Here is a 26330-nt window from a genome sequence, read left to right as displayed (position 1 = left end):
CTATGTTGCATCTTTAATATTTCCCACCAAAAATAAATAAATAAATAAAAGAAGAAAGGAAGTAAAAAAAGGGAGGAAGTGGGGGGAATGATAATGATTATTAGTTGAAGGAATTTTCAGTCCTTGATGGATTGGGTCCCTACTTCAATATTGATGAGGATTCTTTAATTATTTCCAGCTCAGAGGAGATGTAAAGATTTTCAAAATAAAGAAATATGAAAATGCTTGAGAAGCATGTTTGTTCTTACTTTTATAATGCTACTATTTTTTCAAATTCAGAATAAAAACTTAATAGATTACTTTTTCCATTAATTTGGATCCAGGGAAATTTAACAGAAAAATTCAAGGAGCCATCTGAATACACCTGCTCACGGCAAAAACAATCCATTTTTATGGTTTATATTGTCATGAATAATCAAATATAAGTGACTTAATTCACTTATGCATAATAATGTAAAAAGAAATAAAAACAAAAAATAAACAAAAAATGGTATCAATTTCTTTATTGTAAGGCATACCATAAGCAATTACTCAAAAGATACATGTATTATACTAATTGTTTAAACATTTCTTTTGTTGTTGTTTAAACATTTCTTAATGATTTGTCACAATATGTAATCAAAGTGAAACTAACTTTCTTTTCATTTGCTACATTCCTGTATTCAAGGTCCACCTCAGACTTTATTTAATATCTTGATTAGCATCATTATAAGTATAACCATTTAGACTACAACTGAACTTGTGTTTCTTTTCCTGTATTTCTTGTTTGGTACTACTTTTAGGTTAATGCTTTTTTATTTTCCATTGTAATCCTTTGTTTTATTGCTCAGAAATATTTATTCAAAAAAACATTCCAAATGGTAAAAGCTGAAACCATAAAGATATAGGAAGTAATCTATATATGACAAAAAAATGATATTGCTGATGCTACTTAAAAATTACTTTTGTATTCGAAGAGGCCAGACTGTTTTAAGCTTCTGAAACTGCTTGTTCTTGTTCTCAGGAAATCCAAAGACCATAACAGGGTGAATGTGGAGAGCACATGAGCAGGTCCTATCTGTGTCATGTCCAGCTGTACTTCCATGTTCAAAAAGGAGCAGAGTTAAATCCAACAGCGTCTTCCCATTTTTGACTTTAGAACACATTGTTCTAACGGGAATCATTCTAGTTGTTAGCTCAGTTAGATGGATCCGTTTCAAAATCTCATATTTATTACCATCCATCCAGGTGACTGGGGTGTAACAGAACCTAAGTGATCTCCAGGTGAAAGGTGAATTCACCTACTACACTGCAACTGCTTGACAGAACTTGTGGTCCCAAACTCCCTACAAATGTGTCTGAAAATACACTGCCAAAAGAATCTTCCATGTGGCATAAGGTCATAAAATAAATGTAGAATTTCAAGATTTTTAGCAGCGTAGTTTTTTTGAACCAAGTGCTCATGAGGGTAGTCCAACAGGTGAAAGACCAACTCAATTGCAGCAAAATATTTACTTTATGAGTAAGGGTTGTTTCTGACCGTCATTCACAGAATAATGCACATAGCCAACAAGGAAGCTGTGCTTGTTAAAGTAGCAAAAAGAGAGGTATTTCTATAGTGTGGAAATTGACCACCTAGTGAACAGATAGAAAGAATACTGATAGCCAAGCAAGAGGTCCAAATCCTTGCTCCATCACTGGCAGCAGGGGAAATTACTGGACCTCACAGTATCCGCCCCTGTAAGACGGGGTAATAATATGACCTGCTTTAGAGGCCTGTTGGGAAGATTAAAGTAATTAATTCAGGTAAAGTACTTAGAAGTGTTCCTGGTGTAGGAACTGTGCCATAAATATTATTAGATAACTACATTTGAAAAACTAGCAAGCAATAAAAACATGAAGCATGAAATGCACACATAGAACTATGTGACATTTCAAAGATTAGAATACTCTGATGAATTTATAAATACATTACTTTATCTCCTTTGCATGTATTTTTTAAATATTTCATAGATAATACTGCTAGCTCACATTCCACATTGAAAGCCTTGAAGCATCTTTCCTGAGAAAACGTTTACAGTCATACTGCAGAGAGGAGGATCAAAAGGCTTACAAGGAATTCACCCTTTAGTATGGCCAAGGCTGCCCATTATTCCTTCAGTTCAAGTGTTTTCTGTGTGTCAGCATGTTTGCATTTCTACGAATTAGAGTGTGGTTTTCTTCACAGCAATCACAAACTCCACCTGTGATGAATGCCTGTATCAAAAGGTAAGTAAAGCACTGGACATCTAATTCTAATTCATGAATTCAGGTCTTCCTGGCTGCAGACAGCAGCCACTGTTCCTCTAAACCCAAAATATACACACTTTTATGGAGGTTTCTGAGCTGCCGGCATTGTGTTTCTATTCTTCCCTCCAAATATCTTCTTAGATAATATAATGAATCTTGAAAAGAAAATTAGTCACGAAGCCAGAGTAACAAACTCCATTTCTCTGTGCTTATTTGTGGGTTGTCTCTAGCAACCAATTTGCAATCCTAACTGAAGAACAATGGCTTCCTAAAGTGTGGTGAGGTGCCATGATTCTCAGCTTTGGAGGGTTATGTGGGTTGGGGAATTAGCTAAAAAAACCTACTCCTTCTCCTGCCCATAAGGCAGTAAAGAATAACTCTCCCACTAACACTGGGTCAGGAGATGAATTTATAAGTTCACGTTAAGATATTTTTTATTATCCAGAGTTAACTTTAAAATATATCCTTGACTCATGCACACATACACTCTTTCATTTATATACATAAAACCACTATCGAAAGGTTATAGTTGACAACCTTAAGCCACTCTCTTCAGCAAAAAATCTGCAAAAAAAAATCAGATCTTTTTTAAGTTTAAAGCAAAATTCATTTTCCATCAAAAGCCCCTGATCTCTTCACTCACTTAGTAAGTTCTGAAGGAAGAGTTCCTTCTCTTGAATATATATTCGTCTGATTTTCTGGAATGTCATCTTTCTGCAAAACTATTGATGTAGAGTAAATTCCACTGAATACTGGCATTGAGCCATTTTAACAAGCAAGTTTCGGCTGTGTTTCAAGGAATAAATAAGACCTATATAGTGATCTTCCTCATTCAGATCTTCAGCCAGCCGGCTCATTTCCGGAGCCTAATCAACATCAAATAGGGCGTAGTGCCGACAGTCTTCAATTCGCTGTAGAAAAGACCATACAATTATCAAAATCGAGCGCATTAAACTTTAGTGATATAATTGCCGTATCACCAGCATTCCCGTCTCCACCACCGCTGTACTACCAAGTCTGAACTAATTGCTTTAGTCTAAGAGAAATGGTGGTTAATTGGGTGATTCTAATTCCCCAAGAGACATGCTAAAATCACAAATGGAAGCATCAAACTTATGCAAATTCAGCCGGTTGTAGTAGGACAAGAGTGAGGAAGAGCGAGGGGAGGGGAGAGAGACTTAGAGCCTGTCTCTGCCATTCCACACAGTGAAGACATGCACTGGAGTGACTCGAGACCTTAGTCAACCCTTCTGCTGGGACGTTTTAATTCTGTGGGCTTCTCAGTCTGAACTTCTCTCCTCATTGTGTTATTCTAGTATTTAAAATATATGTGTGTGCAACTCACACACACTTCCACGTGTGTTCTGTTGTTATTGTCTAAGAACAAGACCTTCAATCTCCAGTAAACACCCCTTCCAGTGTTCAAGAACTATCTCTATGTCCTAATGCTCAAGGGAAACACCTTGCTTTTTGGTACTTACTGAGAGATATAGAAGTATATTTTATGGGTGATTAGGGAGATTTGCCTGGATTAATCTTGAAATGTACATGATTTTTCCCCCCTTAACAGCTACTTTCCTACTCCAATCTCTCCCTTGAGTTATAATTCCATTGCATATGGGTGAACCTGGACTTACCAAACCATACCATAGCTTACATTCTCAAAGCAGCCAATTGGCCATATTTCATTTTGCAAACATGAGATCTATCAAGTCAGAGGAATGAAAAACAATATTTAAAACCAAAAGATCTTTAACAATTAATTTGCTACAGGTAAAGAATTGGCAGTAGAAGTCATTCTCTCTAGCACATTCCCTCTGTGTTAGGGTATCCATGTTCAAGCCTGTTGTTAGAATATAGAGACAATCGGTTGCTCCTTCCTCTACTCTGCTCTGGCTGCACTCCCTACAGGGTCGAACAGCTGAGCATGGCCAGGATGCTGTACCACCCTAAGGGGACTGCTATCTGGTGAGAACGTAAAAAGGCAATCACCTCCCTTTCCCTTGGAATCATGCTTGCCCTTCTATACTGGACCCTTCGTTTATTCTTCTACTAAAGTGACTGCTTCTCTCACTGCTTCTGAAATGTGGGTATTTCACTTTTTTCCTTTAATATTTCTAGGGCTTTTCCTTTTCTTTATTGGAAGTTGCAGGGCCGGCGGCCAAAAGAGTTGATAACATAGCACCTGGGAGCCCAATGATTCTCTAAGACTCGATTCAGAATGGCTTCATCTCGTCTCTGACTACATACATCATTAACAAAGTGAAGCATGGCTGCAGGGAGTTCTGAAGGGGGAGATGGATCTCCCTGATTTCCTGGACTGATGCAAATCACAGCAGGCCTGACTTTCTACCCCAGGCGCTGCCCCGAGGAGAGTTTCAGAAAACAAGCTTCTGCCCTAAAGGGACTGGACTGGGAAATTCAAAAGCTGCTAGAACAGGAAGTTTTTAATCACTTTTTAAATCATTCATGTAATTACAGACTATGTTTTCTTTTAAGTGATAATTTCATAGACTATTATGGAAATAAGATTTGAGCCCAGAAGTCCTTTTTTTTTTTTTTTTAAACTTGTCATTTCAGATTCTGTCCCGTTAGAAAGTGACATTGATATTTTCAACCAACATTTTGATTGCTGTAGTGGGTCATTATCATTGCTGGATTCAGTCATTATTAGGTGGTTACTGAAGACACTTGCTGTCAGCAATACAGGAAATAAAGTGAAATACAAGGAACTATTCCTGCCTTCTTGACATTTACAATCTACCTGGTTTGAAATATGGACATTCACATAAGTACAAACAATTTATAAATAAGTGCTCATCAACAGAAAAACAGAAATAAAGGAGAAACAAGGACCATAGAGAAGATGATGTGTGCTGCTGGGAGAAAGTGTTGAAGCCAAGACGAGGCCTGTTTTATGGCACAAAGCAAGAAAAGATATCTAAATTTATTCACTCATTTATTCAGTAAGTATTTCTATGTTGGGCTTTGAGAGTTCAATGATGAATAAGTAATATGGGGGGACAACGGGGTGGCTCAGCGGTTTAGCACCGCCTTCAGCCCAGGGCGTGAGCCTGGAGTTCGGGGATGGAGTCCCACGTCATGGGCTCCTGCATGGAGCCTGCTTCTCCCTCTGCCTGTGTCTTTGCCTCTGTGTGTGTGTGTGTGTGTGTGTCTCATGAGTAAATAAATAAAATCTTTAAAAAAAAGAATAAGTAACATAGGTCTTATTCTCAAGAACTGGGAAACAGACAGTAAACCAATGATCACGTAACTACTAATAGATTGGAATTATTTCTCAAGTGGGATAAATGTCAACATTCATGAATGAATGTCCAACAGAAGCTTTGAAGGCAGATGGTGGCAGGGGAAGACAAACCTTACCTTGTAGAGACAGCCTTTGATACTGTTGTCCTAGGAGTGTCAGACCAAAGTGCCACCTTGGTTTTTAGTTCTTTATTCTGCAGTTGGAAAAAAAATGTGCAGAGATCACACAGGTAGCAGATTTATCAGTCACATGCTTAATGCTTCTGATCAACCCTCCACCTACATTACTCCTTGGCAGTAAGCTTGTTTCAGTCACTCTGTTAGAACACAGAATACAGCCAGTTGAGAGTCACAATTATCTCTGAAATTACAAATACACCTTAAAAAGTGCACAATTTTCCAAGGGATTAAAATGGAGCTACTCTACGTTAGCTTCTGAAATTTAACAGCTGAACTGTGTTTGATTTTAGTGTCTTTTACATAGACAGATGCAAAAAACTTCATAAAATAATTTTGCTAAAGAACCTTGTTAAAGACACCCACGATATTGATTACATGTTTGGCTTTCTTGTGCAATCTCCTGATTATAAGCTCCGTGAAAATAAGCACCATCTGTTCTTTACTATACAGTTCATGGCATTTTTAGCCCCAATTTTCTCACTGAAACCTCAGTTTCTCGATCTCTATACTAGTGGTAAATGATACACATCTTGCCTATCATGTATTAGTTGTTGGCAGAAACAAATCCCATGTGATCATAATATTTTAAATCTGGAAGCACTCTCATAATTCTAGGAGATAGTGTAATGGTGTTAATAAGGATGGCAAGAGTTTAAGTTCTCAGGCTCAAATCCTAGCCACTCAGTAGCTATGTGACCTCACTTAGTTACCTAACCTTTCTGAGCCCAGTTTCCTCATCTATATAATAGAACCATAATCTCTTCTTCACAGGTTCTGAAATGACATATCAAGATGTACTCAGCTCAGTGTCTGACACAGATTTTAAGACTTCAGGCAGTTGGTTATGATTTTCTAGTTCAAGTACCATTTTTATGATGAAAAACCGAGGTCCAAAGAACTTAAGGGCCCGACATCGTGTTCATGACAAAATTCAGGTTCAGGACAGGTCCTCCCAGTCCAGAGCCAACGCTTCCTCTATAGGGAAGTGGGTTGCATGGACCTCTATTGGTCAGAGGTGTTTAAAGGGTACACCAGCCCAGCAGGGGCTGGGACTGAAAGGGGGCAAGGTGGGAGGTTAACAGGTGGAGCTGTGGCTCTAAATCTTTTTTTTTTTTTAAGATTTTATTTATTATTCATGAGAGACACAGAGAGAGATAGACAGATAGACACAGGCAGAGGGAGAACTCGAGAACTCCAGGCTCACGCCCTGAGCTGAAAGTAAAGCTTAACCACTGAGCCATCCAGGCGTCCCAGAACTGTGGCTGTAAAAGTAGAGTCACACACTAGCTCTAATCCCTATTAGGAAACTAAGGATTTAAAGTGTCATATAATTGAAGTTTAAAAGGTATTTCCTAAAAGTCCACCAGACGGTTTGGAGTAAGCCAACACCAAAATGCATGGTTTAGGGAAATAGATGTTAGAATTTTGATGGAAGCAAGAGTGTTAATAATTAGGAGTGCCTACCAAATGTCAAGACACTTGTCAGGTGCTTTCCGTTCATCTTTTCTTTGATAACTTTTATTCTTATGCATATTAAAGAAAGAAGGCTGGCAAAGCTCAAATTGTTTAGGTAACTTGTTTCTGATAACCCACACATTGTATATGTAGCATTTTGTATAATGCACAAGTTTAATGCATAAGGCCTCTCTGCCAAATTCCATGCTCTTTGTCCTGTTAGATATTTTTCTGTAACCAGAGGAATTAGTTCAGCCTTCTTATATTACAAACAAGTAAAGGGTGAGCCCCAGGAACACAGAGACTCAATGATTTCCAGATATGATAATAGGAAATAGATAAAAAAGTAAACTGTCAACAATTAATCTAGAGCAACCATCCATCCACACATCCAGTTAGTCAGTCTCCGCCATGTCTATGGCACCACGCCGGGAGCAGAGTGAATGTGAAGAAGCACAGGAAAACACAGGTCTTTCCCTCCAGTATGCAGGATGCATAATACAGTGGAGGTGATAAAACAAATGCATGAACATTAAAAATAAAAATAAATCAAAGCAGATCAGGAGATGCCATAGGCAGTAGGTAATTAATTGCTACATAAAAAGGTATAACAGAAATCAGTGTGACTGGAATAGTTTATGACATTTTCATACACATGGATATTTTACCTGGACCTTGAAGACAAAGTGAAATGGCCAAGGTGGAAGAGAAGGGGGAAAAGGACTAAGGCAACAGTTCTTAAAGTGTGATCTCAGCATCTCAGCAATATTAGCATCACCTGGGAATCTGCTAGAACTACAGCTAGAATTACTGCTTCCTCAGTGTCCAGCAAGACCTACAGAGAAACCCAGATGGCCAAGCGATGTGTTTTAAGAAGCTCACCAGATGATTCTGACATCTGCTCAAGTTTGAGAACCATTGGACCCAAATGCTGGTTTTCAGTGCCTGTTGTATATTGGAATTATCTGGGGAGATAGAAAATCTACTGATGCTAGGGCCTCATCCCAGAGAGTCTGTTAACTTGGCTGTAGTCTGGATTCAAGAGTTTTGGAGACTCGCAGGGTGCCTGGGTGGCTCAGTCAGTTAAGCGTCTGCCTTTGGCTCAGGTCATGATCTCAGTTGTGTGGGATCGAGCCCTGCATCGGTCTCCATGCTCAGCTGAGAATCTGCTTGAGACCTCTGCCCCTCCTTCCACTCTCTCTCAAATAAAATAAATAAATAAAATCTTTATTAAAAAAAAAAAGAGTTTTCAAGACTCCACAGGTGATTCTAATGTGCTGCCAAGATAATAAACTACTGGAGTAAGGAAAGCAGAGCAAGATACGGATTTTGCCCTTTCTTATCCCTCGGCATCTATACTGCATAATAACTAAAATATCTTCACAGACTACGATCAATGACCATTTCACTGTGATCTTTCAAGAGATAAGCATTTAAGTCTCAGGTATGAAATGTACTTCAGATTTGATAAATTGATAATAAAGATGCTCCTTGTATAATGGAGATAAAGCTAATATACACTCCAAACAAGCATAGGCACATATCACAGGCCAAACACGCTGCTGAGAAAAACTCCGCACAATATTCTATGAGTTAGGAAGCAAGATGAATCACAACATCATGATGACAACGAAGATTGGAATAAAAATAATCTATGCTGGACAATTACGTAAAGGCTATTGGGAGTTTTTCCAAAATAAACTCCCAGTTTCTCAAGTTCCTGAGTATTGAACAATACAAAAACATAAGAACTATCATGTTACACTGTCTCTATGCTCATTTGCCTCAGCTCCCATGCTGATTTATTTCAGCTACTAGATTTAGGGATTTATTTTTGATTCACGGCCTATCATAGTTTTTCCTTTAACTAGGTCATTCATGAGTTTTATTACATTATTATGTTACAAAACTATAAATCACTGACCATAATATGTCTGCTATTATGATGACTCTATCCAAGGATAGTGTGTTGACACGGCTTTCCAAAAGAACCTAATTTTTGCATACTTTCTATCAACACATGTTTGTTAAATTAAATTTTAAGGATCATGATGAGTATATAAAATAAGATAATCTTCAGTGTTTAGAAAATGGAGTAATTTCTGAAGATGTATTTCTATATCAGCAGGTCATTAGTGAGGAAGCTAGAAATGCATGAAATGTGAGAGGAATGTCGGAGCTGAAAATTAAGATGATAAAGATACAGCAAGAGTAAAAAGAAAAGTAAATAATTTTGGTAGAGTTAATCAGAAATCTTCCAATGATATTTTTTTAAAGTTTTAAAAACCTTAAAGTTGTTGTTGTTGTTTTAAAGGATAGAGTTATATGAGTGAATACATCTCCTTCGCAGAGAGGGGGGAAAAAACCTGCTAAGATAGAAAGAGTACCACAGAAAAAAAGTATTTGTTATCATGACTCAAAAAAATGGAAAATGGAAAACACTGTGATATAGTCACTGCAACAATGACTAAAATAAATATAAACGGTCAGGTGAATTTACCAACTCTTCATTTCTAAATACATCTTGTACGCACACACATGTATTTCGCACATGCATATGTGCACATGCACATACACACTTACCCTCCCAACATACACTTAAGTAATCACACCAACAAATAGATTTTGTGGTGGTGATGGGGCGGGGGGAGGGGGGAGGGATGTGCTTCCAAGATAATAAGACTCAAATGAGTGATTTTGAATGAGTTTCTTAACTTCTCTGAATCTCAGTTTCATCACTTACAAAATGTAATATCTTTCTCCCAGAGTAGTTTTGAGGATTAAATAAAATGAAGCATGTCGCATGCCTAAAAAGAGATTAATGTTTTTGGTATGATGCTGTCTGTGTGGTTTAGAAACACAGTTGATGTGTTTAAATGGGTTGCTCAAGCTTGGGTGACCATTTTCATAAATGAAATCAATTCGCCCTGTTACTTAACGGATCCCAACATAGGCAGTGGTCTTACATTTGCGGTGCAAGATCGTATTTTACTCCTGCATAAATCATCCAGCTTAAGAACTTCATAATAAAGCACTGATTAGGACCAAACCAGAAATAGGCAAACCATGGCTCAAATACTCACTGAATTCGAGTACCTGGTCAAATATCACAGGCTCAGAGATGCCCTTCCCGACTACCATCACTCTATAACTATCACATTGTCCCATTCTACACTTTTCAGAGCACTTGTCCCTCCATAATTATGTTGTTTATTTACCTGTTTATGTGTTTATTGTCTGTATCTTTATTTAAAGTATAAGCTAGGTGAGGTCAGAGACGGTCCGTCCTGTGCAATACCCATATACCCAGCACTTGAAACATTTCCTGATACATCATAAACACACAAAACTATTTGATGAATAAATTAAATTAATGTGGCTTGGACTTTTTAAAGCTGAAATGGTCATTGTAAAATTCTTTGCTGTGAAGGAAAAGATTTATCTACTCAATCAGTTTTGAGAATATAAATATATTTATCAGATACTGCTACAGCTTGAAGACTTTTTTTTTAATAAAAGAAAACATTAAAAAACAGAGGCCTGAATGGAGCCATGTACAGAGAATCTGAGACAGTATTGAGAGGTATTTTTACATCACTGCAGAGAGTCTGCAGCCAACCAAGAAGTTTCCACAAGGGGAACAAATCTGTTGCTTTCTCGTGTAACACTGAGTGGCCAATCAGCAATTATTTGCTGAATTTGGAAAGACAGAAACAGTGTACAATGGAAAGACCAAAAGGCCAATTGGATAACGTATTGCACCCGAGCAATCTGAGTTATAGTGCTGGTCTATTTAGGACAAGAATATTTGTTTTGGGAATGACAAAATAGACACAACTAAATGAAATAAAACTGAATTAAAACAGCAGTACCACTGATACCTTGTCCTGAAAAACAATCTAATGTCCAATTGTACATCAGCACAGTGGCTAATATGTAAAAGTAATGTAATTGGTAAGCAAAGACTTCACATTATATTGTTATAAAGAGACAAAGACTCCTTGGCATAGTCCATGATCTAGCCCCTTCCTACCTTTCCAATGCCATCCCATGCTATTCCATACAACTCTTAGGTTAGAAGCACTCCCAATGGCTCCCTGTCCTTCTTCCTGACATGTTCTATCACCCAATTGTTCACTAGGCTCAGGTTAAAATTCATTTTCTTAGCTTACTCCCACCCACCAATCCAAGTCCTCCATCCAGTGTTATCTTGCTCTGTCCTTGCAAAATGCTTCCATAATATTGCTAGTTACATGTTCTTTTATGTGTCTGTCTCCCTCTCTAGACAGTATATTCCAGAGTGTGGGGTTCCTGTCTCTTTTGTTCAATATTGTTTTCTTCAAACTTAGCCACTTCCCAAACTTAGCCACTTCCCATACCTCTACAGCACAGCAGCCACTCAGTAAGTACTTACAGAATCAACGACAAGATTGATGATGTGAATAAATGAATGAAATGAACAGAAGCTTAAAAACCCAATGAAGCAGGCATAACGTGATGCCATGTACATAGACCTTACACACACAGGCATGTCACAGGCACATCGAGTCCCAGAGAAACACAGATGGACACAACTGATTACCCATGGGTGGCAAGTCTGCATGATTTCCTTGTTAGATGTACTTAGCTGTATTTCCTAATTTGTATGGGATTAATGAATATATATTAGTAACAAAAATAATGTAAGAAAAAATATTTTATCAAGTAATATTTGCCAAAAAGCTACTAAGTACAAAAAAACTGTGAGGAAATCCCCACAGAGACATTCCTTGGGAGGAAGAGGCTCTAATGTGGTCTGAATCCCATCATCTGAGCCCCTGGGTGTAAGCTGGCCAGCCATTAACGGGCAGTTGCATGCACACTAGTGTTGAGCCAATTATTCCACTGCCCCTGCACTTTACGGTTGCACAGGGCTTGTGCAAGCTCTGCCTTTCTCCAACAGCCGCAGGCAACCTAAGGAGGGCAAGCATTGAAGCACAGCCCGAGGCTCAAAGGGTTCACCCTCCAGGACGGAGAGAACGGTGACCCTCTGGGAAGGGGAGAAATGGCACAACACAGCTGTGGTTACAACATTTAAGATGTAAAACTATTTAAAAACTGTGCTGAATGGATTATGATTTGCCTCTTCTGTTTGGGGAAAGCAGAGAGCAAAGGGGGCAGCTCCTGTCTGGTCTATCGCGGGGGCTGGGGAAGGCGAGCAGCTCCGTGTTCCACGGGACAGGACAGCAGGGCTGGGGACAGCAAACAGGGAGTCGGAATCCTGCAGAATGAACCAGAACAGGTGACCAGGCCCGGGCAGCCAGTGAGGAGCCACCGGCAGAGAAGGAAGAGGTGGCACCGAGCAGCAGGCCGAGCCCAGGGGCAGGCGTGGGCCCTGGTCCCTAGGGAGGGCTTCCCTAGCATCAAGGGCAATGAACGGGGGAGCGGGGGGGAGCATGTCCTATCACAGGAAATGATAAAGTGTTAGGTAGGCTAAGTTTCAAAGCACTGAAAAGTAAGAAAATTACAACAGGCTTCTCGAAGTGGATGAGCCTGATGCAGAGCGCGCCAGCCGCCGTGGATGTGAATGCTGGGGGGCGGGGGGTGTGTGGCAAAGGGACACAAACGAAGACATTAGAGAACCAAGCCAGCTACCTGGCTAGAGCTGAATTCACACAAGGTGGGCCTGACCAAGCCTCCAGCTCGAGGCCACACGGTGAGATGTTATTATCTGTCCCCCCAGTATAGCAAGCATTCCGGAAACCAGAGGAACTTTTAACAGTTATTTAATAATATTAATACTAGTAATTTAATATTATAAAATAAGGTTTAATACTGCAATAATTATTAGGAATACCTCTCCCATGAGTCTACAATTTCTTATACATAGAAGAAAATTTACACACACATTCACGAAAAGACACTCATATACACACAGACACATGCATGTACACTCACACGTAGATACTCAGGCACAATCACACAGAAACACTAACGCACCTGCCCACATACAACTCATCATGTCTCACTGGCACGCCAGCACACACAAGCACATGCGACACTTTCATACACAGGCTCACAGATACACCGAGCACACACACATACGCACACGCACACTCACAATCGCCCTGAAATACACAACAGATTCCCTTCTTACCTGGGCTTCAAGGATGTTAATTTTTTCTTTCAGATTTTCAATTCTTTTGTCTTGCTCTTCTAAATTATTTTTTAATCCTTCCATCTAAGAGTTAAGAAACACAATTGGAAAAATCTAGTCAGACAACAGGGGAGTTACTTACGTCAGAAATTGCACAGGTTTCTATGGTCAACTGACATCCATCAAATAAAAAAAATAAAATAAAATAAAAATAAATAAATCCCAAAGCATTAGTAGATTTAGCTAGGTTTAGGTTACAGAAGAGAGCAGGGTAAATTGGCACCCGGAGCTGAGAGCGTACAGGCAGTCCTATTAAACATTGTGGTCTTTGGAAAACCTGTCTAAACCAAATCCAGCGGGCATGCATCCTGCGGAAAGCAGCTTCAGCCATCCTTCTATGTGTCTGGCACACAATGTTTTCACACGGCAGATGCAGAGGCTGGTGACCGTTGTGCAAGGCCACCACCCAGAATTGGGAAGCTCCCCAAGGCAGAGATCTGGTCAACCTGCAGCATCATGAGATGAGTCTGCTCCGCTTAGGAAGAAAAGCATCTGCCCAGAAGCCTTGTGGAGTAGGCTTCTGGGCAGAACAGAACAGGAAGAGAGGAAACCCAGGGATTCTCAGGCCCATTCCGCCACCAGCTGTGTCTTTTAACTACCAGGATCCTCTGTTTTCTCATTTGTAATTTGAGAATGTGGGCTGCTCCCAAAGTCCTTCCTGACTCTCCAGTGCCATGACTCAATTCCTTGGCCTTTTAGTGAGGCCTTAGCCAAATGATGCATTTGAGTCAAGAAGGCTTTGGAGTAACTTCAAAGGAGTCCTTTTGGAGACAAACATTAGGTAGTAAAAAATCAGCGTAGGTCTGATTTGGAGGTGAAAGCAGAGCCCCCCAAACAGGATCAATAGATTTCTTGAAGTAAATCGCATGATTTCACAATCCACCACCATCCATCTGGCTGCCACCACAATGACCTCCTCTCTTTCACCTGCCAGGATGTTTCCAGAGAAGAATGGCCAGGCTACACCCCTGTCCCCACACACCTACAAAGTAAATTTACTGTTTATGAGGTCATGAAAACAGATCATCTCGTCCTCAAAAAGGGCTGAATCTTCTAATCTCCAAAATCTTCTAAAGAACAGTGTACGTTATCTGGCTCTGAACCCTTTTTTTTTTTTTAAATCACCTGAACAACCAAAGTGCAGTTAAACACAATTTTCCAAAAATCTTCATTGAGAAGGGCAGTGAAAAGAAAGCCATGTTGCATGGGAATACAAAGGAAATGTCAGCGGAGGGAAAAATCTCACTGCGTGTAAAGTCCAGGCAAGCTGCCTGCATTCCGTCGTCTCACTGCACACATACCGTCTACCAGAGAAACACACTTGATTAATCTGACCTCCTGGATGACACTGCGCAGGTTCTGATGTTGGGAATGAATCACAAGCTGCAGATGAGAGATCTGCTCTTGGAGAAGGGAAATCTCCATCTGAAGATTGTGGCAACTGGAAATGCAAAAGGAAAAAGAGAGCTGAAGATTGGCTGAAGCATTGTGAAGCCACTTTCTGCAGTGGGGCTGCCAGGCTCCCCTCACACAGGACCCTCTTACTGGGCATCCTGTGGGAAAGACGCTGAGGGCCCCATATGCCACACAGGACACGGAAGGTACGCAGTGCAGAGCAGCTTCTGGTTAGCTCAGACAGGCCCTGGAATGAGTATATCCATTCATGTCAGAAGCTCCCTCCTGGTCATCTGTGACTTCTCTCCCTCCAGGAGGTGGTTGAGTCAAGCTGTGTTGAGCAGAGGAAGCACTCACACAACTAGACTGTCTTGCCTAGGGAGCACCCACAGACCCAGCACTCATCAGAATGTCCAGATAATTGCATAACGATGTGAGGCTAGGACATGGGGGCAAGGAATAGAGATTTTACATCTAATGGGAAACCAGCTTCCAGTGGTGCAGAGTTAGTGTATATTGCAGATTGCCTGTGTTTGTCTTTTATTATTATTATTCTTAATGACTATTATTGTTTTGGCTTCCTGCTTTGGGTCATTCTACTACCTGCAAACGGAGTATTAAAAAAAAAGGGGGGGGAAATTAAATTACAGCAAATAGTTGGAGTCCACATCAACCATTGTGAGAAAAGACAAATGTTGGGGGGCCTGGGGGGCCCAGTTGGTTAAGCATCTGCATGATCTCAGCGTTATGATCTCAGGGTCTTGGGATCGAGTCCTGAGTCAGGCTCCCTGCTCAGCAAGGAGCCTGCTTCTCCCTCTCCCTCTGTCTCTCCCCACTACTTGTGCTATTTCTCTCTTTCTCAATTTTTCTCAAATAAATAAATAAATAAAATCTTTTTTAAAAAAGAAAGACAGATGAAGTTTAAGTTTAGATTATTTACACTTTTCCACAACTCCATTTAGGTAGCTGGAATTGATTATACAGCCTTTGACTTGCCAATATTTTCTCCTTGTCAATATTATTGGAGTTCTGAGGCAGCACGCATTGTGACGAGGTCACCAAACTTGGGAGCATTGTGACAGAATTCACGTAAGCTTTCTCAGCCTCAATTATTCTTATTCTCAACAGATAGAATAATTCCTACTTCTATTCCTTTACAAGAATATACTGTGGACTTCAGTAGGTAAGTGAATATGCTCTTGGAGAAAAAGCTTTTTACACAGCAATATGTTAATATTTCTGTAGCTATTAAGGTTTCATAATTAGTAGCCAACATCCAATGCAATCACAATTCTGATTTTTATAGCCTTGACAAGTATTATGAAGGAAGTAGACAGTCACGTGACACTATGGAACACGTTCTCATTCAAAAACCAGAGAGTCTCATTTTGTTTCACATCACGTACTGAAACATTGCTTCTCGAACTTCGTATGCATTGGAGGATCGTATTAAATCATGAGGGATCTTGTTAAAATGCACATCTGCTCCAGGAAGCTGGGGTAGGGCTTGAGATTCTACGTTTCCAATGGGCTCAGGGTTGTTGCCAGTGACAGTGCTTGTCCACACTGTGAATAGCCCCGCGCTGAACCGCTGATGGTGGGTGAATAACTTCTAGTATGGAGTATCCTCGAATATTTAAAATAGTCTTTTATTTTTTTCCCTCTTTTGGTTTTGCATGAGACAGCTTAAGAACCATTTGTTTTACCGTAGAAAACTAATTTCTACAAAACCATAGACATACTTGCGCAAATACAAATATTGCCTGACAGCCATTACTATTTATTTATCCTATGGAATTAAATAATTCTTACTATAAAAATGCTGTGTAATTATATAAAACAGATGTAAAATGTAGTTCATTATTGTTCGTAGCATAAAAATTAGAACACTCTAAATGTTCATCAGTAGAAGACTAATTAAACAAATTCTGCTATATCTGTGCCACTTTTATTTTAGATACATGTATATCACAGGGATAGACCAACAGCCTTGATTTGTATCAAAGATGGTTCTGGAGAATGTTATAAAAAGGATGACCCTTTCAACAAATGGTACAGAGACAACTCTACATTCATATATATGTTAAAAAAAGAAAATTAATCCTAAACTCACCTCATAAGAAAAATAAATACCATGTAGATGGTAAATAAAGCTGGGGACCCGAAGACTTTCAGAACATAATATAGAAGGACATCTTCGTGAATTTGTGATAGACAAAGATTTTTAAAAATAGAACTCAAAACTGTATCAACCACAAAGGGAAAGACTGATAATTTTGTCTAGACAAAGATGAAAAACTTGTAGCCATCAAATAAGAGGGAACAGGATAGCCTCAGCATCTCAGTAACTCCAATGACTAACAAAGGCATTGTACCCAGAATACACATAAGGATACATCTGCCTATCTATGGAACAGACACCCCGGGAGAAAAATTAGAAAGGGACTAGAGAGATACTGTACACACACAAAATGAGATGAGGACATATGGACCAAAACAGCAGAGAAGGCAAACCGAAGTCTGCCCCACAGCTGGTGGTGCTAAGATTAAGAATGCTCCCATGAGGAGGAAAAAATAGAGGAGGGAAGGACCAGTCAGACTCAGGACTTCCCTGAGAAATAAGGAGAAAGAACTCAGGATGCCTCACAGAGGCAGGCTGGCTTTGAATACTCATAAGGTGTTCACGACCCCATAAGAAAAGCTAAAAAATAAAAATAAATAAAATACACAAAGATGTTAAGGATGAGTATTCATAACGGTCTCATTGTGTCCTATGATGACCCAGAACTTAGACCAAGGGGCAAGAAGGGTGGTTTAGGAAAACAGGGTGGGGTAGATGTTGTGCTCCTCAGAATTCAAATCTCAGGAAATTTCCCCACGTATTCTGTGATGCCATTACCATAGAAGTCACTGTAGAGAAATAGAAACCTGAAATAGGGCTCAAGAGGGAAGAAAATAATTTCTAGAAGCACTCTTGAAAACACAGGGCTTTCACACTTATCTGGATTAATATACTAGAAGAGGGACTAACAGAAATTGAAGAAATTCTCTCTTGGGATTGTTCGATAAGTATGAAACCCATCACCCGTTCAAGGTCTTTAACTGTGAAAATATACTGAAGTAAACTGCCTCTTGAGCTCCCTCTAATCTCTGCTCGTCATTTGTCTGTTAAAGCAACTCAGTCTTGATAAAGAGGCACTAAAGCAAAACAGCGGGAAGAAAACATTACAAAGGCCAGGCCTGGAAGAGGACGCCAAGCCTTTAAGAGATGTCTCATTCCTGCCCTGCCTCCCAATGCCTCAATATAAAGTAAAGGCTGAAATTGAAACAGAATTGAAAATCTCATACTTTGGGAACATGTAGATGCATCCTTCCCTAACCTTCCCACTGAGTACAACCAAAAGCCTGGAGATGATATGTCAACAAACACAAGAAGACTCAGAAAGGTGGCGAGAAGGCCGACCAGCTCAGGACCTAGGAGTCCGAGGCACAACACAACGGTGAGTTCCCTGGGGGGTTTCTCTTTTGCCTCCTATATCCCAGACTTGGAGCTGAAAAAGTCTGCAGCCTGGAAATGCCAAAGAGAGCAAACGAGAAAAGCCCCATCAACAAGAGAGGAAACTCTTGGCCCTATTCTTTTAAGGAAGGGAATTGAGGATCCTGTCTCCAATCAGCACTGGCGGAGAGTGAACAGAGCACCATTTCTGATATTCTTTCTTTTAGATTCCTTCATGTTCAAGAAGGTAAATTAATTCTATCATTAATTCACAGAAAGGTGAGAACAAATGGCTCAGCCTTTAATAATATGGGCTGATTGTGGGGTAGGTACTCGGCAAGAGGCATACCCTCCCGCACTCTGATGGCCAATGTCTGCCAAACACTTTGTCAGAGGAAGTTGATAGTCTTTCTACCCATCCATCAGGATACTTTAGGATCCACATGGGGTGACTTACACCGCCAGAGGGCAGCATGATTTGACCATGCCACTTTGCCCTCTGCTCCTCACTGTTAGAGTGGTTTGGGTTGAATTGTTTTCTGGCATCGTGCTATTGGGTCCTAAAGGGTTTCTCTGAGGTACAGCTCCTGTGCTTCTCCGAAGGGTCACTCTAAATCTATAAACTTTGTGTTTGTGTGTGATGTCACAGGGGCAGAGGGACAAGCTGGGACACTGCCTTCTGCTCACAGACACAGCGGGGAATTAGGAAGCCAGTCTGGGGGAAAGCCTCCAGGGGTCTCCAGAAATGAAAGAAGGTCAAATCTCTGTAGCAGGATGAGCATGGGCCGCTGTGACAGTTCTAGAGCCCAACCTCCCCTAACTCTACGCCTTCTGAGTTGTATAATCGCTTTACCCATGAGAATCTCAGTCTCCTCCCTGAAAAGTCAAAGAAAAGATTCAATTAAATAAGGTACCTGGGCTGACTCTATAAACAGCAAAACATAATACACGTGCCGGTTAGTAGACAGCAGTCCAAGTACGGAGTCAACCTTGTTTTTAATGAGATGCTTGTGCCAAATCTCTTGACTCTTGTTAAAAGTAATTGTGGGGATTAGCATAATATATTATAATTATATATTCATATCCATATGCAAAAAACCTGTCATTTTCTCCTGAATCACAAATACTTAAAAGTCATCCTCTTTAGAGATGCTTTTTTGATATTAGAAATGCCAGGTTAGAACATACTGAATCTTTTTATCAAAATGGCAGAAAGTCATGCCACCTGTCATACCCACCAGCCTACCTCCAGGGAACTTAATCACCCAGGGCCCCCTGCCCAGAGGAGAAGCTCCAGGCTATCTGGGGGGTAAGGAAAGGCCCCTGTAGGACTGGGAGCTGGTGCCTGCAAAAAGGCCATTGCTTAGATGACAACATAGGGGTTGGTTAACATAAGCAATCTGCCCAGCAGAGGAGGTGATGTTAGGCCAGTAGGCTCTTCCCTCTGCAATTTGAAAGGAAAATAAAGACGATAAGCAAGCTGGAAAAAAAAAAACACACCCCAAAACTTCAAGAAATCGCACAGGAAAAACAAAGAAAGAGGAAGAGTGAAACTCTACGAACCCACAGACTGAATAACAGCGACAAAATAATCTGGCTTTTAAAAATACATTAGGTGCTAAAGGGTGGTCCTCCTGTCTTCCCCGGAGCCGCATCTTCTTTATGGCCAGATCTATTCAGTCTTAATCCACCAGAAATCCTCTTCCTTGTGGTAGCTTAAGCAAGTCTCTATTGCTTTAACCCAAAGAGTCTGACTCCTACTGATTTCATTTTCTTGTCACTTAGCAGAGTGAATACCTCCACACACAAAGTAATAAGTAAGATAAATATTTGTGATGCCTACAATCCATGAAAATTGCATAAGCCTTGATGTTCAAACGCCTTTCTAGAAACACAAAACATCCATTTCCCTCAAGACATTTCTAAAACCTCCCTAAGAGCTTTCTGAGAATTCCTTCTAACAACCGCTCATTTATAATGGAACAGAAAGAATAGTTCAGTTTGGTTTTTTAAATGGTTACATTTTGGGCTCAAAGACTGACAAAAACCCCATTATCAATAAAAATCATTTTTAAAGAAAAAAAAATCAAACTCAGATTGTCCAGACTCTTGCCAATAGTTCTGCTGCATGGGCAGGCTCTCTTTCAGGGAAAAAAAGAAAGCATAATCCATGGGTTTATTAAGAGTTTAAGCTATGAGCACATGCAAATAATTCTGAAGAGCTAGGGATGTCTTCCACGGTATTCCTTCATTTTCTACGGAGATGTGCAGTGCTATCCTGCGCTCTCTTAGAAAGCCACCTCCTGGGACTAGATGCTTGTTCACAAATACAGGTAAATTAATATTAGTGCTATTCCAGTGTGCTCTGAATACGTATGTGCAATTGCCAGGGTCAGTGCAGGTATGGACTTTGCCACATGTGGTCCAACAGATGAACATGAACCAGACAGAAGGCAGAAGCTTATGAGAGATGAGAAGAGAAAGATAGATAATGGGAAAGGAAAGAGAAGCAGAAAAAAAAAATCGAAGACCAAGAGAGGGGGATATTTGAATATATATTATTGAATAAATGAGAAGAATTTGTACCTTCTGCGGCTCACATGGTGAGCCTTACCCAACAGAGCAATAGTTCCAGATGGATGAAATAAGACCTCAAAATAGACTTGACTTTGAACATTATATCAGAACATATAACAAACAGTGGCAGGTTTAGAATTAGAAGAGAAGGGAGGGGAAGGGGGGGAAAGTGAGGAAATTTTGTATGTTATAAGTTATTACGTGATGTTCCAGAGAATTTTTCTAACAGCATCAAAGTAGTGCAGTTGGGTGATATCCGTGATCCACGCCACCCCCATACTAAGGACTGTAACAGCTTGTGGATTATGAGTATTCACCTGTCAGTCCAAAGAATGCATTCAGAGTGGTTCCTTCATTCTCTGCAAAGTTGGGGAGCACCATAAAATGATCTTGCAATTCCACTTGTGGGCTAGCCGATCTGCTGCCGGCTACAGCAGGGGCCCGGTAACAAAATCAGAAGCATCGGGGGGATTGAAGGCCTCAACAGCATCCTCGTGAGCACCCAGGGTAAAAAGGGAAGGGGCGGGCTCATTCATTCTGCAGAAGGAGTAAGCCTGTACCCCCAGGGACCTCTGCTCCTCCCTGACTCCCCAGTGGGATGGAGGGGAGGCACGTGGCTGTTAATACCAGGAAAGCACCTGTTGTCCTGCACTGTCAGTCTTCCTGTGTCCTGGGAGCCTGCTAGCCAGGGGAGAGGACAGGTGTCAGGAACCGCTTTAATTAGGAGAGAGATGTGCAAACCTTTTAGCACACGTAGCATTGGCTTTGAGTTGCAGCAGCTTGTTTTCCAAAGACACTTTTTTCTCTAGCAGTGTTCTCTTTTCCTAGGAGAAAATAAAATACACAGTTTCATTTATTTATCCTTGTGTGTGTGTGTGTGTGTGTGTGTGTGTGTGTGTATGTGTTTGGTGTTTCTGTGTGTTTGCTAAGTCATTCTTGCAAACTGTTCACAAAAGACACTTCTCATAATATTGGAAATATGTTTTGAGCTAAAGAGCTGATTTCAGATGGTGCTGTTACAACCGACCCCAGTGGGACCGGGCCAGGCCTTCCCAGCAGCTCAGTGACCATAGTTGTCTTCACTCCTCTCACTCGCCTGGAGAGTTTTTGCTCCTCCTCCAACCAACTATTGAAGTGTACCCTGCTCAAAGTTCTGGTTCTCTCCATCGCACCCCAAATGAAAACTGCAAGCTCATCTCTCTAGGCATTGGCTCTTCCTCCATTCCACCTGCTTCTCCTACATCAGACTGAGTTGCTGGTACCCAAGGACACTATTGGCCTTATACCCCTACCTGCTTACATGGCATCTGTCAGAAAGCAGAAAAGTAGTATATGAATCTTTAGTGGAGGATCAAAGCCACAAGTAATAAAGTCACTTCCCAGCTAGAATATAAGAGAAACTTTGACTTGGAGAAAGAGAAGCTAAAGAAACACCTGAGTGTCATTATTGAACAAAGTCTTTCCATTCAAAAGAAAAATAACAAGTCCATGGGAAATCAAGCTGGGAAGATGGTGGGTTTTTTTAAAAAAATATTTAATGGTAAGAGATGCTTTGACACTGTTTAAAATGCTGTTTAAAACCATTCCTGCTATGGTGTTTATATGGGTAAAATGCGAAAAGCAGTGTTGTAGAGCAAAAATGCGGGAATCTCTTTGGATGTGGACTGACCTAGTTTTGAAACTGTGACTATATAATTTTTGCCAAGGCTTTAGCCTCCTAGGGCTTTATCTTTGTTAAGAAAAACTAGCTAAAACTTGGAAATCAAAACAGTATATGATTTTAATGTCATATTGGGTCATTGTTAAATAACCAGTTCTCATGGAGAATTGCTCTGTGTTTGACTTTATTGTTTATGATTTGATTAGAGCCCTGACTCTATGAAGTTGCATGTTCATTTGTAGATTCCTGCCTGGTAGAAAAGATAATCCCACAGGTTATGGTTTAATTGATTTGAAATATATTAACCAGCTTTGTAGCTATTTTAGTAATCCGATTCTATATTCCTTTTTTAAAAATGCCTATAAATAGTTTCTCAAAATCGCCTAAGTCAGCTTTACCATCTTACTGGTTCCCTTATTAATGAATGAGGTGAGTAAAACATCTGACATGGATTCATTCTATATTTGTTTGAGTCCTGGTTTTTTGAGTCATGACTTTTTGAACATCCCTAAAATGGGGTAATAATACTACCTATATTGGAATGTTGGGATGGTCGGAGATATTACATGTGAAAGGCCCATATGCTTCTCTCACACTTGTGAGGACCTCACAGTTAATAATAATTTGAAGGCGCCAAACACTTCCTACCTATGTGCTATTATTTTTCAAGTTTATATTAACTTTTTCCATATTTTCCTGTAGCATTCTTGTCACATATAGGAATCACCCTTGTGTTCCCTTGATGTGTTCAAATTATTTTTGAGGGATCACAGGTATGCCTTGTAAGCTTATTATGATAATCAAAGAAACACATTATTGATAATATATTTTGATTTTGTAGGCAGGAAAATGCAGTTTCACATTCTTCCTAATGGACTTACTCTCAATTAATGGATCTTCATAACGAGGGTTCAAGCAGACCGGACAACTGGACAAGTAAACATTGTGCCATGGCCAAGGCTCCAGCATGTAGCTTGGGCTCTTAGTGCCTCCTCTCTGACAACAGAGAAAGTCACACCACATGGGCTAGCACTTTTTCTCAGGGACAGTGTCTCCTGGAAAAGGAAAGGAGTTCACAGCACCACCCAGTGGGCAATGCACTCTTCCCAAAACTGCACCTCCGGGGAGCTCAAGAGTTCCCTGGCCCTATTGATCAACGTGCAGGAGACACCAATTTAAATAATTGCCATATGTTAACATCTAAATGATTTAGGAACCAAGTATATCATTTTTATCTGACTCCAGAGAAGATAGAGGCATAATGGAAAGCATTTTGAACTGGTAACTGGAGGACAGTGGAATCGTTCCTTGTTCCCACTGTCCTCATTTATAAAATGGTGATGAGGAACTAGGTGGTCTCCAAAGCACCTTTGAGCTCTAAAATTCTAATAGAGCTAAATCAATGACACTGGAAAACAAATATGATGCAACAGAATTGCACTGCTAGCAAAAGGAACATATGCCATATTAAAATGTTCTTATTGGGCGTTTTTGCTGGCTTATCACTGTGTTTACGGAATTCATTTTCACTGCATTCCTGATTAAAGTGGGACAGATGGTGAAGGTTTTAAGTAATGTGTTCATTACCAGACCTCATACCACTAATGGCTATTTACTGGAGCAGTGGCTTGTTCAAGTGAGTAGAAAATGAATCCTTCTCCAGGGGCCACCCACTACCAGGGCAATATTTATCAACCTTTGTTGTGGGTGTTCATTTTTAATTTTCATTTCCTTTCTAAACTCATGTCTTTTTCCTACTAACACAAAAATCTAGAGTTCCCCCTCCCCTCATTCTGACACACACCCCCACCTGATGAACCCTTCATCACAGCCTTAAAAGCATTCTCAGTATTATCTTAACACAAGAAGACATTGCCAAGTTTTGTTTCTTATAGTTTTATTTATTCGCTTGTTTGTTTTACAAATATCACATTATCTTTAAACTAAATATGTCTTTAAAAAAACTCCTGCACAGTGCCCTTCCACTCCGTCTCCACCTATCTCCACCTATCCGAGATTCCAATGGGCTTCACTCTAGGAAATTACTGAACTAGAATATTCTGGAAAGTTCCTTCATGGCCATGAACCATGGACATCCTGTCCACTCACTCTGTCACAGACACCTAGAGACAGCCCACCATTATGGGTCAGTATCAAAATAAATGCAAAAACAAAAATGACAAAAACAAACAAAAAAGATAAATGCTAGGCTATCACTTCTCAAAAATGTCTGCCAGTATCTAAGCCAGTCAACTTTATTCTGGGGTAAACCAGCTTTGTAGCTATTCTAGTAATCCAATTCTATATTCCTCTTTTTCAAAATGCCTACAAATAGTCAGTTTCTCAAAATCGCTTTTCAATATGGATGTGTGCCTCCGTAGGGGCCCGGAGGAGAATGAATGAAGAGAGAGATATGGGAAGCTCCTTGAGACCCACAGAACCCAGATATACTACCCTGCAATCTCCACAAAGAGACTATATCTGGTTCATTCACAAATAGATACCTAGCCTCTAGCTCTGCTTGGGACACGGTGTGTGCTTAAATAAGTGTTGAACGAACAGTCAAGTGTATGTAACTCAAATTCTGAGATGAACTCACATCCAGTGCAGATTTCACAGGGTTTCTGGGAAAAAAGAAACTATATTCCACTGTTCTGTTGTTAATTTTCAGAGACAGCTGGCTACTAAACCTGACCCAGTGTTACTGGGTTTGAGGTGATCACAAATCTCAATTTAAAGGAAAGCTGGTTAATCAATCCTATTTGAATTCCAGAATTGTCTTCCTTTCCTAAATGCAAACACTCTTCGTGCTTAATTTGCTCAACTATTTATTATAGGATAAATATTCTAATGCTACAAAGTATTCATCCAAATGTTACAGTTTGTTCAAAATATTAAAACTATAAACTGTCACACTAGCCAACCAGGTACTTGAGGACATTCTAGCCCAGTGATTCTTGGCTACAGTAAAATCTTCAGTGACCCAACACACAACACAGATGTAGCTATATATTAGTACTAGATTCAGTTAAATTTGGGCTTATTTAATTTTTGTGGTTTCCTCATAGGACCTTCATTGAGATTACAGATTCAACCAAACTCAGTGTTATAAATTAAATTATTGGGAAATATGTAACAAATTAATCAAATTTCCGTTGGCAAGAAACCTGAATATTGAAATGTGATACTTTTGAAGTGACATTTCTAAAATGGCACCAACTCATGCAGACATAAAACAGAATAAGGCTGAGAAGGAGGCAAATCAGGGAATTATGATAAATGTAAGAATTTATTGGGCAATATTTGCCAGAAGTCAAAGCCTATTTTTTTAAAGATCTTTTAAAAGTAATCTCTACATTCCACATGAGGCTCGAATTCACAACCCCAGATGAAGAGTTGCATGCTCTACTGACTGAACCAGCCAGGCGACACCTGCAAACCTATATTCTTAATCTACCCCACATCCAGTTTTAAAGAGCCCAATTTTCTGTCCGTTTGTTTTCTATTAAAAACCCAGTATTCCTTGATTTCTCTGTATTCTAAATTCTAATAGATGCATAATTAAATCTATATGCTCACCATCTGTATATGCTTGGAGTGTCAACCACTCAAAGGCATACTGCATAAAATTTTTAATAATTTTTGTTCTGTCACTATTCTTCCCTAAATTATCTCTTACGGAAGTTCCAGTTCCTATAGGAGGTCTTTCCTTAATGTGAATTATATCCGTCCCAATGTAGCCAGAGGTATTCACAATCCCAAAGTGAGCTTGGGTGGCCAAAGAACAGATATTTCACTGACTCTAATACACAGAAATGCTATTACAGGGATTCACT

General features: G+C 40.0%; 1 protein-coding gene and 1 long non-coding RNA gene across 8 annotated transcripts in view; one reads left to right on the top strand and one right to left on the bottom strand.

Moving 5' to 3' along the window:
* Positions 1 to 488: 488 nt before the first annotated feature.
* CCDC68 (coiled-coil domain containing 68) overlaps positions 489 to 26330 on the bottom strand; it is a 51271-nt gene continuing 25429 nt past the window's right edge. For 6 of the 7 annotated variants that reach the window (XM_072822817.1, XM_072822819.1, XM_072822820.1 and 3 more), the window contains exons 8-12: positions 21576 to 21658; positions 14702 to 14807; positions 13307 to 13390; positions 5653 to 5729; positions 489 to 3179 (exon numbers count right to left, since the gene is read on the bottom strand). In XM_072822817.1, coding sequence (XP_072678918.1) covers positions 3122 to 3179; positions 5653 to 5729; positions 13307 to 13390; positions 14702 to 14807; positions 21576 to 21658 — 408 coding nt within the window. In that variant the 3' untranslated portion in view covers positions 489 to 3121. Of the gene's footprint in view, positions 3180 to 5652; positions 5730 to 13306; positions 13391 to 14667; positions 14808 to 21575; positions 21659 to 26330 lie in introns of all 7 variants that reach the window. The other variant, XR_012028983.1, reaches the window with a different exon arrangement.
* Positions 2111 to 24045, top strand: LOC140631412 (uncharacterized). Its single transcript, XR_012028999.1, has 5 exons — positions 2111 to 2247; positions 4390 to 5234; positions 15724 to 15850; positions 16719 to 18261; positions 23336 to 24045. It is a non-coding gene; the product is annotated as an uncharacterized lncRNA (long non-coding RNA).

The sequence above is a fragment of the Canis lupus genome, chromosome 1 (genome assembly GCF_048164855.1).
Source record: "Canis lupus baileyi chromosome 1, mCanLup2.hap1, whole genome shotgun sequence".
Classification (NCBI taxonomy): domain Eukaryota; kingdom Metazoa; phylum Chordata; class Mammalia; order Carnivora; family Canidae; genus Canis; species Canis lupus.
The sequence above is the reverse complement of the archived record's forward strand: the minus strand, read 5'-3'. Positions and strand labels throughout refer to the sequence as shown.